Source organism: Henckelia pumila, chromosome 1 (genome assembly GCF_033568475.1).
Source record: "Henckelia pumila isolate YLH828 chromosome 1, ASM3356847v2, whole genome shotgun sequence".
Taxonomy (NCBI): Eukaryota; Viridiplantae; Streptophyta; class Magnoliopsida; order Lamiales; family Gesneriaceae; genus Henckelia; species Henckelia pumila.
The window spans coordinates 141371092-141384770 of record NC_133120.1 but is presented as its reverse complement, the minus strand read 5'-3'; the positions used below and the strand labels follow the sequence as shown (position 1 = coordinate 141384770).

The window sequence follows — 13679 nt, the reverse complement described above, 5'->3', positions numbered from 1 at the left end:
GAACTATATTGTGATATACACACACACGACATGTATATTGGCCAAAACAATATTTATATTTCCATTTTTCTATTTCCACGGCTTTTGTACCCTGAACGCTAATATATTCCCAACTAAATCTCCCCAAAAACACGCGGCTATTCAGCCCTAAATCCTTTCGTTTCAGGTTCTGTTGTCCGACCGAATTCCCTCGATCTTCTCCGATCGAAGCTCGCGACTATGGTACTGACTCTTTATCTTTGATTTTACTTTTTTTTTTTTTTTTAATGTTTTCATTTACTAATTTTTTTTATTAATTTTAATTAATATCTGAGACGGTGTTTATTCAGTCGGTGACTGTTAGTCTTTGTCTGATTTGCGATGTTCATGATCTGCTTACTTAGATGTCGGTCTGAAACTATGGATTTTTTGTGTGATGGATTTGATTTTGTTATTTTTCGAGATTTTTAGATCTGCTTAGGTGTTGTTTCATTAGTTTATGCTCAGATTCTGCGATGACTGAAGTTTTTGTCTATCGATCTTGGAATGGGTTATTCTTATCAAGTTTATTGTTTATGGATTCTATTTTCAGCTGGAAAGTTGTCATTACTACAAATAAAATGGTAACACTTTGTCAGCGAAATGTTTTCGGTTTGTGCCTGAAGTTGATTATATCATAGATTCTTGTGATTTATCCGGTCAAACTTTGTGCTGGTTTCTGAGAAAAGATGATGGCGTGAATGGAAGAGGTATACCTTACAAGACCGAGAGCCATTGATGCGACTGCTCTGTAGAAACCTTAATTTAGGAACTTGCTTTTTACGTAATTGTCTTGTATATATTGTCTTGTATAATAGAGCTGGTTTGTGGGATGTGAATTCTTCAATTGAGTTCATCCAGGAAATGGGGCCTTGTACTTTATTACTATATCAAAGCATACGTAAAATGCTTTTCCTATATTGACAAAAAATCACCTGATAAAAAATAGTGAAAGTCAATGAACTATGTGCTCGGAAAACATCTTATACCTCTTAAACAGTTGGGTCAAACGATCTGAGTCAGCTAATTGCCCAGCCTACCTAATTGTATATATACCCCTTTATGTTTATTGTTTTTAACGAGTTCTTGTTGGCAACCTTCGGTAATGTGTGATACAGAGAGTAAATTCAAATTTAGTTGAAAAACCATGGTTCCGCACAATTGCATCTGGTTTGGTGAGCAACAATTTCACAAATTTCCAGATTTAGTTTCTTCCAAGTTTTACTGTGCAATAGTGAGTTTTTCTTTTTCCCTTCCAAAATGTGTCCATCCTTCATTTTCCTGTTTCTGTTTGAAACTTCATCATTCTTTTTTTTTTTTTTTGATATGTAGACTTCATCATTCTTTGTTTCATCTTACCGTTTTTCTCCATTCCCCTTTGCCTTTACATCTGCTTGGTCATATATTAAAATGGGAAACATAAAATTATCGGGCTATCTAGATGCAAGGATAATGTTAAGATGAACAATGATAATATTATCTTCTTTTGTATGCATAGGCTAATTCGGCGTCCGGAATGGCAGTGCATGATGATTGCAAACTAAAATTTATGGAGTTGAAGACTAAAAGGACACACCGCTTCATTGTCTACAAGATCGAGGAAAAGCAAAAACAGGTTATGGTGGAAAACCTTGGTGAACCTGGTCAAACTTATGATGACTTCATTACATTCCTTCCTGCTGATGAATGCAGATACGCGGTCTTTGACTTCGAATTTCTTACAAAAGAGAATGTCCCAAAGAGCAGGATTTTCTTTATTGCGTGGTAATTTTTTGTTCCTTTCACATGATGAATGGCAATCCCCAAGAATTGTATACAATTTGTTATCTTACTTGTAGCCATTCCTTTTCCTGATACATTTCTAGGTCCCCCGATACTGCGAAGGTCCGGAACAAAATGATCTATGCTAGCTCGAAGGACAGGTTCAAGAGGGAATTAGATGGCATTCAGATAGAGCTTCAAGCAACTGATCCGTCTGAGATGGACCTTGATGTCTTCAAAAGTCGTGCAAACTAAACGCATCTCTAGGGCTGCAGCGAAGTATGATTTTACTTTACTCAAGAGAGCTGTTAATAGTTTGTGGAATTATGGAACCTGTCTATGCTATGATATTGTGTGTTGCTGAAGCTTTATTCTGTATTCTTGTCTTTCCTCCAGAACAAATTCCGTGATTTTGTATTTTGTGGGATCTATATTACGAAATGGTCGGGGATGATATCCATCATTGGATTGGCCTCTATTTTTCAGAAATGTAATCTGACTTGTTGGCTTTCATGGTCTCAGTTTGTCAAAAATGCAGACTACCCTCGATTTGTGCTTTTGGTTTTCTTGCTCTAATTTATTGAATGCATCCCTCAACCTGAATTAGGCCTCTTTGTGTGTTTGCTAATGTTAAATGAAAAGCTTTTATGGTTTTGTTGATGTGAATGTATTCCATGAGTTCGAATCTCGGTTGGAATCGGTTGTCCGACCTCTGGTTATTTATTGGTTTGACCTAAAAGCTTGGCCCCGCCCCCTCCGAAAATGTTTGCTGACAAACAGGATCATGAGACCCCTCCGAAAAAGTTTACTGACAAACAGGATCATGAGACCGAAACAGAATGTGAATCCTGTTTCTGAATCGTTGCTTAGTCCTGATCGATTGCATAATTCCTCAACCAAGAAAAATGTCTGAAGCATGTTCAGAGTATGTGCTGTAATTTTATTTCAACGAATCGTCAATCAATAAAATACTACAATGTCCAGTCCACAGATACAAAACTAACCTGAGAAGTTGACATTGTAAGGTTCTATTACCATATATCTTGCATAACCCTGGACAAGATTCTGTCCCGAAATGACTCTCCCTGTCGTCGCTAGTCCTGTCTTGTAGGCAGCTCCTTCCTACTCTATTCTATGTTACAAACAGTTAGATTAATCTAAAACAATTCGTTTCAAAACTTATATCTTACAATCGCTTGGAGTTCTTGGAAAATCGTGATTTCAAATAAGATAAGCACCGGTTGTCTGAGTTAGCTTTAAACCTCTTTTCACCATACTACCATGCAGTTTAGAAGCTTTGTCCATTTCTTTAGCTATACAACATCCATAAATCAAGAAGTTGTACACAACTGAATCAGGTTTCAGGTCCCGGATTAGCATGATATCCCATAATCGGAACGCTCCTCTCAAGTCGCCCGTCCTACAGTGTTCATAGATAAGAGTGGAGTAACTTATGTGATCAGGAGATATACCGTTATTGGTCATCTCAACTAGGATTTGAGCAGCTTCCTCGACATGACCTGATTTGCAAAAACCTCGAATTAGAATATTGTAAGTGATGGTGTTTGCGAGACGCCCTTTAACCATTGCAGTATGCAACTGCCTAGCTTCTTCCATGTTCCCTCCTTCAGTAAGATGATCCAGAAAGCATCCGTATGTGATCTCATTAGGAAGTATGCCATTTATCAGCATTTCTTTGCAAAGAATCTCCGCCTTCTCCACAGATCCTGCCTTACACAGACTATTTATCATCACGGTATATGTAACGACATTTGGGGAAAACCCTTCCGTGAGCATTACATCCCAATGGCCCAGAGCCATCTCAAGATCACCAGCTTTTCCATGCATATCGATTATGTTGGTATAAACAACATTATCCGGCTTGAATCCCTTGTCATGAATCTCCTTTAAAGTATTTATTAATCCTTTTGTATCTTGCTGACTCTGAAACCCATAAATCAACGTAGAATAACATACAAGATCCATGAAGATACTTCTTTCCCCCATCTCTCCACAAGCACTCAACGCATCTTTCAATCTTCCTTCCTTGCAGTAACCATGTAAAAGTGCAGAATAGCACCACTCGTTTAACTTGTCACGTTTCATCTGAAGGTCATCCATGAATTCTTTCGCTTCAGATACCCTACCAGTAGAACATAGCCCAGTGATCAGTGGCCGGTAAGTATATGTATCCGGTGTGAGGCCCTTCTTTATCATGTCATCAAGCAACTCGAAGGCCCTAGCTACGTTACCTACTTTACAGTTACCTTCTATCAAAACATTGTATGTTACCTCATTTGGAGCAACATTCATTTTTACCATCGCATCAAACATCATGCTTGCTTCAGCTATCATATTTGATTGACAGAGACCATAAATAAGTGCTGTGTATGTACGAACATTTGGTGAAATCCCTTTGCCTGTCATCTCATGATATATCCAGAGTGCCTTATCCATTCCTTTTTGCTTGCAAAAGCCATCAATTAGCGATGTATATGTCACTATGTCAGGTGCCAATCCTTTCTCATTCATCTCAACAAAAAGTGACACGGCTTGACTCAATTTCGTCAACTTACATAACCCGTCAATTAACATATTATAGGTGTAAATGGTTGGCTTTACCCCGGCATCGAACATTTTGTCACGAAACAGAACGGCTTCTTTCAATTTTCCTCTTTTGCATAACGAATCAACGATAATGTTATAAGTAATATCATTTATTACCAACCCCATTTCTTTCATCTTCATGAAAATCACTTCTGCTTTGTCGAAGCTCTCATCTTTACATAAAGAATGGATCATAGCATTACAAACATATAAATTAGGCAACACCCCCAGTTTCAACACCTTATGAAGCAAGTCACAAGCATCGCCAATGCCAACTTTTCTCCTCAACCCATCAACAACACTCGACAAAGCCTCCACACTTGGGACAATCCCACACTCAATCATCTCATCCGCCAAATCTAGTGCAAGCGCAAATTCTTCCACTCTGCAGAACCCAAGAACCAGAGTGCAATATGTAACAACATCAGCTCTCAAATCCATGAGCCCCAGCCTTTTTTTAATCTCAATTGCCTCCCACACTCTCCCACTTTTACATAGCCCATTAATCAACACATTATAAGTAACCACATTCAATCTGAATCCCTTCCTCTCCATTGAACTCACCATTTCCTTGGCTTTATCACAGTCCTTCAACTCACACAAGCTTCTAACGACAGCAGTATACACATAAACATCCGGCTCAAGCGGACAACCCACGAAAAACTCGTCAAACAAACCGAGCACCACATGGAACTGTCTTATCCTAATCAACCCATTCAACACTGCACTCAAAGTCCTGACCTCCGGAAACAAATCACAATCCTTCATCAATCTTACGATCAACACAGAATCCAAAACCCTTCTACCCTGAAGATAGCTCTGAACCAGCAAATCGAAACCATAAACCGAATAAAAATTGAATCTTCTGTAAGAAAATAACAATTCCCGAAAAACGGACTTGGGCTCCCCATTTATCTGCAGAAGGGTCTGCAGAAGCGACGACGCTGGCCAGTATAGTTTCGAATGGGCCAACGAGTGAATCAGCAAGCAGAACGACTTCGTGGAATGGTGGAAGCTCCTGTGGAGGCCAAGAAAGTTGAAGAAACGGAGAACTAACCTGGACTCATGAACATTTTGGAGGATAAGTCTCTCGATGTGAGAAGGATTCAGGCGACTGGAGACGGAGGGGTTGTTCAAAGAAATTGTCCAGCTCTTTTTGCTCCGTATGATGTGGTTTAGCGTCGACAGAAGATTATCGTCATCATCAAATTGGAGGTGGTGGGCGGTTTCGGGGACGAGGGTTCTGAGTTTTGGTAAAGGAATTGAAGGACGAATCGAGGGTTTCATATGATTTGGGGTTCGAATTTAGGGATTTCTTCAGCTCTTTCGGGAATTTTTGCTGCCTGCGAGTTCTCTCTCTGAGAGACTGACTCAGAAGGCGGAGAGTAAGCATACCCCAAATTGTATTAGGACGAGTAGTCTGGAAATAAGAAAAATCAGCTGGGCTACCCAATTTAAAACACTCTATAATTTATTTATTTTTTGTTAAATGGTAACTCGTATCAACACCAACCTACATTGATGAAAATTCTTCATTCATCCAACGGAAAGTTAGGTGCAAGAGATGAAATAACAAATTATGCTGAAAAATGACCCACGAGAGTACTTTAGCTTCTAGTGTGCTTCAAACTATCTACCATTGGTTCCGCCATCATATTATTAATCTCTTGAGCTTACGAACCAATATATCCATAATCGTTAGATGGATCCATGACTGCTTGTACGACCATATGCAAGTTCGAAAAAATAAGGACGCGAAGATATCCCTTCTCTCAAATTAGTTGTACGCCCTCCTTTATTGCCAATAGTTCCGCATGCACAATCGACAGAGGTTGCCCAAAAAAAAAAAAATTTGCCGGAGGTTGCCCAATTCTTCCCCCAAAACCAAGAACCAGGTTTCCTTTAGAATTTTGAATCACTCCAGCAACACTATAGGCATTAAGATTCTTATTAAAAGCAGCATCCACGTCAAGTTGTATTTTGTAAGTGTTCGACAGGTGGTGGTAACCAGATACTTGGCCCGTCGTTCCCTGTCCCAAGGTTATCAGCCTTCAAGTCTCGTAGGGCGGCCCAGTGCCCATCAGTACACCGATCATCCCATTTTCTCAGCAATGATTTGGGCGTCTCCTCTGTACTGTGTGTAATTCGTACCCGACTGCACCACACACTCCATTCCCGACAAAAAATCTTTTGAAATCAGATTTTCTTAGATGTTTCATCACCCACAGACAAAAATCCACTGCGGAATACCCTCGAACTTGTTTTAACAATCTCTCATAGATCGGGCCCTTCCAAAACCCCTTAGTTTCTGGACAGGAAAAAAAGAGCATGGATTGTCGTATCACCACCATATCCACTGTAGTAGCCCGTACCCAAAATAGGTGATTAAGTGTTAATCACTCCAATAAATCATGTTAGTTGAGTTAAACGTGATTACTAATGGATTAACGAAGTTCGGGAATAGACCCAGAATGATCAGAAATGGTTCGAAAGTCAGGCGGAACGGACGCAACGTCCGGGGATCGGACGCAACGTTCGTGCCATCAGAATGCGTCATTGCTTACGCACTTGATGGGACATCGAAAGCAACGAAGGGGAACGGACGCAACGTTCGTTGGACGAACGGACGTTCCGTTCGTTGTCTATAAATAGAGGTGCCGAGCCTCAGTTTCAGATGCACCAATCACCTCTTCACTCTCGATTCCTTAGTCTTCTAGCTTAGATCTATGGAATTCTAGGCGTCCCATTGGGAATCCGAAAGTGGGGTAGCGATCCAGGCGTCGTAGCGAAGCTGTGGCCTAGTTTTGAGGAAAGCGACAGCAACGGGCTGACGACAAACGCAGGTATAGCTTTTGATTTCTAAAAATATTTAGGAGTATGTAATAGCCTAGTTAAGGCTTTTAGACACTATAATGATATTAATATCATTTGGCAGTGTAGTGCGGATTATAGGGGTGGACCTAGAGCTGGTAGAGCTTGCCTAGTATTTGAGGTACGAAAGTACTGTTCGAGATATCCTGACTGAGTATGCATGTATTATGTGACTGCATGATTTATATGACATGATTATATGCTGCATACATTTTTATATTGAGCTATCTCTTTTGAGATGTCTGTTAGTAGGGTTTTACCCTATCCTGTTAGTGGATAAACTTCCATCGATTTGGGTCCGGGGTATCCACTGATTTTCGGTATGTGAGCCACCTCCTGAAGCGACGACACAGTGTGCTACATACCAGGGCCCAGTCTGTCCTTGTTATCTGATTCTTGACCTCTAGTCAGTAGGCAGTACACTTGCATTCATGTATACTCCTACTCTCGTGCTGAGCATTTTATGCTCACATCTCGTACTTTGTGTATCTGGACACCCTATTCCATGGGGCAGGTTTGCGATTGGATAAGACGGATGGATCCAAGAGGGGCTAGGCAATGGATGGCCTGCTGGAGCTTCGCCTAGGATTTATTTTTGTATTGGGTTGATACAGTATTCGATTTGGTTGTATAATTATTTGGGTAATTGCAGATTTCTTTTCTTGGGATTGTATAATATTTATGGTTTTCGCAGCTTAGTTCTGATTACTATTTAATTAAGTTAATTGCATGACTAAGTTTCTGATTAGTAGGTGATCTCGGTAAGGATCACTACATTTATGGTATCAGAGCATGCATAGTATTCTTGGGATTTAGATTCTGCATAAGGTAACCGTGAGGTTAATTTTGTAGATGGCGGATCGCGATGATCAGAGTAGCCATGGTAGTGGAGGTGGACGTTGGGGTGATGGTGATCGGGAGCGTCGTCGGGAACGCCATCATCGTCGCCATGATGATCAACGTTTCAGTGTGCGCCGATTCTTATAGATGGGTCCTAAGCCCTTGGTTGGAGGCGAGTCTCTGGAGGATGCGGAGAACTGGCTAGATCGTATGGAGACGACTTTTAAGACGTTTCACTGTACTGATGATAAGTGCATTTTATGCACTTAATTTGCATATGATTTGACTTGGCTTTTGTGATGTATCGAGTAGATTTTATGCGTATTTGTTGTTGTTTTTGTGAGATGCAAGGATTGGAGGAAAAGTAACGAGAAGAGACGGAAAAAGTAATTACGGAGATGCAAGTTTACAAAATTACTGGATCTGATAGATACATTCAAATCCAATCTCCACCGTTCACAATGAATTTTTGGATGTTTTAAAGCTGTTGTCAAAATTTCAGCTCAATCCGACGGCTAGAACTCAAGTTATGATTTTTGCAAGAATGCTGCGCGAGCTGGATGCACTGTAGCGCACCCGCGCCCGAAACCGGCGCACCCGCGCCCTGTAGCTCTTATTTTGAGAAAATTATCGGCGATCAGCGCCCCTGCACCCTAGGACAGCTCACCCGCGCCCTGGAACCCAAAAACGCGGCGCACCCGCGCCCGAGAGTAGCGCACTCGCGCCTGACGTGTCGTATTTTTGGAAACTTTTAGTCTCGAAATTTAAAAGGACTATTTGGCATATATCAGATTATTATCGAGGGTTTTCATAAGTTTTTGAAGGCTAGAGACGGCTAGAGATCAAGGAAAAGGGAGAAGAAGCATTCTTGGCACGAAGACGGACGAAGCGACTACCGGAGACAGAGAAGCATCATCTACCTTCGTTTTTATTTCATTCTTTCTCCTAATTTTTGAATGATGTTCAAGAACATGCTTTGTTTGATTTTTATTTTCATTATGAACTAATTCCTTTGTCTAGAGGGACGACGTAGCTTGACTTGAAACCATGTTTTTGATATTTTGATTGATATATTAGAATTATTCATTCGGTTTATTTGTGTTTTTCTGAATTGATTGCGTTCAATTTACTGGCCATAGATTGAATGATATTTTATTTAGAATCTATCACTCGAGAGAGGAGATTTTTGAATACGACATAAAAAAATACATCTTTGGTGTTTATATTGTTCGAGAGGCATATAACTCCATAGAAGTCATAGAAGAATTCTTGTGCTATTTACCGGATTTAATAATTGAAATTTGATAGAGATATTGAGTTTGCTATTAAATACGAATTTCTGCTTGACACTCGAGAGAGGTAGTAGAAAATAATAGGAATTCTTGGCTAATAAACTAGAAGAATTTATGATATAGATTTCTTTATGAATTAACTTGGTGGATGGTTAAGTGATGTCGAACCTCTAGAATTTGTCTCTCATTGAATTTTCGTCTTGCGAACTCGTCGTTAGTTAATTATATTTCTTGCAAATTTTAGTTTTATAAAAATCAACCCATTTTCGTAGCACTACATAGGATTAGGATTTGATTAGTCGCAGATATTTATTATAATATCATTTATTCATTCTCCGTGGGATCGACTTGGACTTAATTTCTATATTATAACTTGACATCGTGCGCTTGCGAGCGAAAAACACGCGACAACTGAGGAGCAGAATATGGAGACACTTGGTTATCTTCTGGATGGGCGAGCCCGGAAGTGGTGGAGATTCACTTATGCATCCTTTGTTGCGGCGAGAGGAGTTGCCACTTGGGCCGAGTTCCGCACAGCTTTCAAAAGCTGTATTTTCCTTCTGCACTCCGTCAGATGAAGGCGGGTGAGTTACTGAGTATGCATCAGGGAGCCATGTCTATTGACGAGTATCAGCAGAAGTTCTCGATCTGTTATTCTATTGCCCCGAGATTGCTGATAGCTCTGAGATGAAGTACAATCTGTTCCTTCAGGGCCTTAACCCGGAGATTCATGACCGTGTGGCGGTTGGTGATGATATGACCTACGAGAGTTTGGTGAGCCGTTGTCACCAAGCGGAGGATAGCATTCGGCGTAACAGGTTTTTCTCTCAGTCTAGGCCTGCGAGTTCTTTGGGTCCCCGTGCTCAGTCTTTCAAGAAGTCCGGATCTACTTCTTCTTCCTCTGGTTCCGCTGGTGTTGTTCGTTTTGGGAAGAAGGAGAAGTGCGACCATTGCGGGAAGAACCATCCGACCGACAGATGCCGTAAAGCTTCTGGAGCTTGTTTTCGTTGTGAAGAGGCGGGTCATCTCCGAAGGGATTGTCCACTATCTGGGGGAGGCGGTTCTGGTTCAGGATCGGGTTCTCAGGCTACCGTTCAGCAGAGGTCGTAGGGACAGTCTGCTGGGAGTTCTCACTTGAAGCCGCGGGCTTCTGGCCAGGTGTTTGCCTTGAGGCACGATCAAACAATGGAGGAGAATGAGAAGGTCATCGCAGGTACATTTCTGTTATATGGCATACCTGCTCTTATACTTATTGACACTGGTGCATCTCATTTCTTCATTTCTGCACGTTTTGTAAGAGGCATAAGTTACCATGCATTGCACTAGACGTAGTGGTTTCTGTTTTTACTCCGACGGGTCAATCTGCTTTGACTAAGCGTCTAGTGATGGGTTGCCCTTTAGAGTTCGAAGGGAACATTCTGATAGCGAATCTCATGTTTCTTGCGATGGATGACTTTGATTGTATTCTGGGGATAGACATGTTGACTACCTATCGAGCTTTAGTGGACTGCTATCAGAGATTAGTACTCTTTCATTCGGATGTGAGTGATAGCTGGTTTTTCTATGGTGAGGGAGCGCGACCCCCGATGCCATTTATATCAGCTTTGAGAGCCTGTCGATCTCTAGAGTCTGGCGGGGAAGGTTACCTCATCTATGCAGTTGATCTGTCCACTGAGAGCGTTGGGATAGAGAGTATTCTGGTTGTGAATGAATTCCCAGATGTATTTCCTGATGAGATTCCGGGTTTTTCTCCTGCTAGGGAAGTCAAGTTTGACATAAAATTGATGCCGGGTACTTCGCCTATTTCTCGAGCACCGTATCGTCTGGCTCCGTCAGAGATGCGAGAGTTGAAGAATCAGTTACAGGATGTTTTGGACAAGGGGTACATTCGTCCTAGTGTATCTCCTTGGGGAGCTCCTGTTCTCTTTGTGAAGAAGAAGAATGAGTCTATGCGGTTGTGCATTGACTATCGACAGCTGAACCGAGTTACTGTGAAGAACAAGTATCATTGCCTCGTATTGATGACTTGTTTGATCAGTTGCAGGGTACTTCGATTTACTCCAAGATTGAATTGAGATCTGGGTATCATCAGATGAGAGTCCGAGACCAGGGCATAGCCAAGACTGCATTCTGTACCCGCTATGGGCATTACGAGTTTTTAGTGATGCCTTTCGATTTGACTAATGCGCCGGCTATATTTATGGATCTGATGAACCGCGTTTTCAGGGAGTTTTTGGATAAGTTTGTCGTGGTTTTCATTGACGACATTCTGGTGTATTTGCGTGATGCGAACGAGCATGTTTATCACTTGCGGTTGGTACTGCAGACTCTTTGGGATGAGCAGTTGTATGCCAAACTGAGTAAGTGAGAGTTTTGGATGAATCGAGTGGTCTTTCTTGGTCACAGTCTCCCTATTTCTGAGTGGAAATGGGAGCTTATCACGATGAATTTTGTGACCCATTTGCCGGTATCCTCGAGGAATTGTGATGCTATCTGGGTTGTGGTGGACCGAATCACCAAGTCAGCGCATTTCATTGCCTATAGCCGAGAGTACTCTGTAGATCGTATGGTGCGATTGTACATTCAGGAGATCGTTCGACTTCATGGAATGCCTGTGAGCATTGTCAGTGATCGAGACCCCAGGTTTACTTCTAGGTTCTGGGGAAGTGTTCAGCGTGCGATGGGCACTACTCTTAGTTTGAGTACTGCCTATCATCCGGAGACTGATGGATAGTCAGAGCGTACTATCCGTACTTTGGAGGATATGCTTCGAGCGTGAACTATGGACTTTGGTTCAGCCTGAAAGGATCATTTGTCATTGATTCAGTTCGCGTACAACAACAGCTATCATTATAGCATTGGGATGGCACCTTTTGAGGCGTTGTACGGGCGACGTTGTCATACTCCACTATTCTGGGAAGAAGTGGGGGAGAGACAGGCCGAGGGACCGGAGTTAGTCTAGCAGACAGCAGATGTTGTTGATCAGATCAAGAAACGGATTAAAACTGCACAGGATCGTCAGGTCAGCTATGCTAACACTAAGCGTAGGCCTTTGCAGTTTGATGTTGGAGAGAAAGTGTTTCTGAGAGTTTCACCTTTCCGTAGTATTCTTAGGTTTGGCCTCAAGGGCAAGTTGTCTCCCAGATTTATCGGTCCGTTTGAGATCTTAGAGAGCATTGGCGATATGGCTTACCATCTAGCCTTGCCACCGTATCTGTCCAGTATTCACGACGTGTTCCACGTATCTCTGTTGCGACGGTATGTGGCGGATCAGTCTCATATTATGCAGCAGTCTGAAGTTCAGGTGGATACAGATTTGAATTATGTAGAGAGAACTATTTGTATCCTGGATCATAAGGATAAGGTCTTGCGGAATAAAGTCATTCCTCTGGTTTTAGTTCAGTGGCAGCGCCAAGGCACTGAAGAAGCCACTTACGAGCTGGAAAGCAGGATGTGTTCAGAACATTCTGAGTTATTTTGATTCTATTGTTGTGTTGTATTCTGTTGTGAACTCTGTAAACGTTTGACTTGAATAAAGAATGTTTCTGCATGTTGTTTTACATTCAGTACTTAAGATCTGATTTTGAGGACGAAATATCTTAAGTGGGGGAGAATGTAGTAGCCCGTACCCGAAATTGGTGATTAAGTGTTAATCACTCCAATAAATCATGTTAGTTGAGTAAAACGTGATTAAAGAGACTCTTAATAGATTAACGGAGTCCGGGAATAGACCCAGAATGATCAGAAATGCTCCGAAGGGTCAGGCGGAACAGACGCAACATCTGGGGATCGGACGCAACATTCGTGCCATCAAAATGCGTCATTTCTTACGCACTTGGTGGGACATCAGAAGCAACGAAGGGGAACGGACGCAACGTTCGTCGGACGAACGGACGCAACGATGAGGAACGGACGTTCCGTTCGTTGTATATAAATAGAGGTGCCGAGCCTCAGTTTCAGATGCACCAATCACATCTTCTCTCTCGATTCCTTAGTCTTCTAGCTTAGATCTAGGGAATTCTAGGCGTCCCATTGGGAATCCGGAAGTGGCGTAGCAATCCAGGCGTTGTAGCAAAGCTGTGGCCTAGTTTTGAGGCAAGCAACAGCAACGTGCTGACGACGGACGCAGGTATAGCTTTTGCTTCCTAAAAATATTTAGGAGTATGAAATAACCTAGTTAAGGCTTTTAGGACACTATAATGATATTAGTATCATTTGGCAGTGTAGTGCGGATTATAGGCGTGGACCTAGAGCTAGTAGAGCTTGCCTAGTATTTGAGGTACGAAAGTA

General features: G+C 41.8%; 2 protein-coding genes across 2 annotated transcripts; one reads left to right on the top strand and one right to left on the bottom strand.

The window, feature by feature from the left end:
* The first annotated feature begins 62 nt into the window (after positions 1 to 62).
* Positions 63 to 2339, top strand: LOC140874216 (actin-depolymerizing factor 3). Its single transcript, XM_073277502.1, has 3 exons — positions 63 to 222; positions 1517 to 1782; positions 1884 to 2339. Exons 1-3 carry the CDS (start codon positions 220 to 222, stop codon positions 2032 to 2034), a joined length of 420 nt encoding a protein of 139 aa, XP_073133603.1. The 5' UTR covers positions 63 to 219; the 3' UTR covers positions 2035 to 2339.
* A 386-nt stretch (positions 2340 to 2725) lies between these two features.
* Positions 2726 to 5782, bottom strand: LOC140891056 (uncharacterized). Its single transcript, XM_073299303.1, has one exon. It carries the CDS (start codon positions 5671 to 5673, stop codon positions 3001 to 3003), a length of 2673 nt encoding a protein of 890 aa, XP_073155404.1. The 5' UTR covers positions 5674 to 5782; the 3' UTR covers positions 2726 to 3000.
* Positions 5783 to 13679: the final 7897 nt, after the last annotated feature.

Coding starts and splice junctions, on each gene's coding strand:
- LOC140891056 (XM_073299303.1), bottom strand. CDS start 5,673: ATGAAACCCTCGATTCGTCCTTCAATTCCTTTACCAAAACTCAGAACC.
- LOC140874216 (XM_073277502.1), top strand. Junction 1,783..1,883: donor AGGATTTTCTTTATTGCGTG/GTAATTTTTTGT, acceptor ATACATTTCTAG/GTCCCCCGATACTGCGAAGG.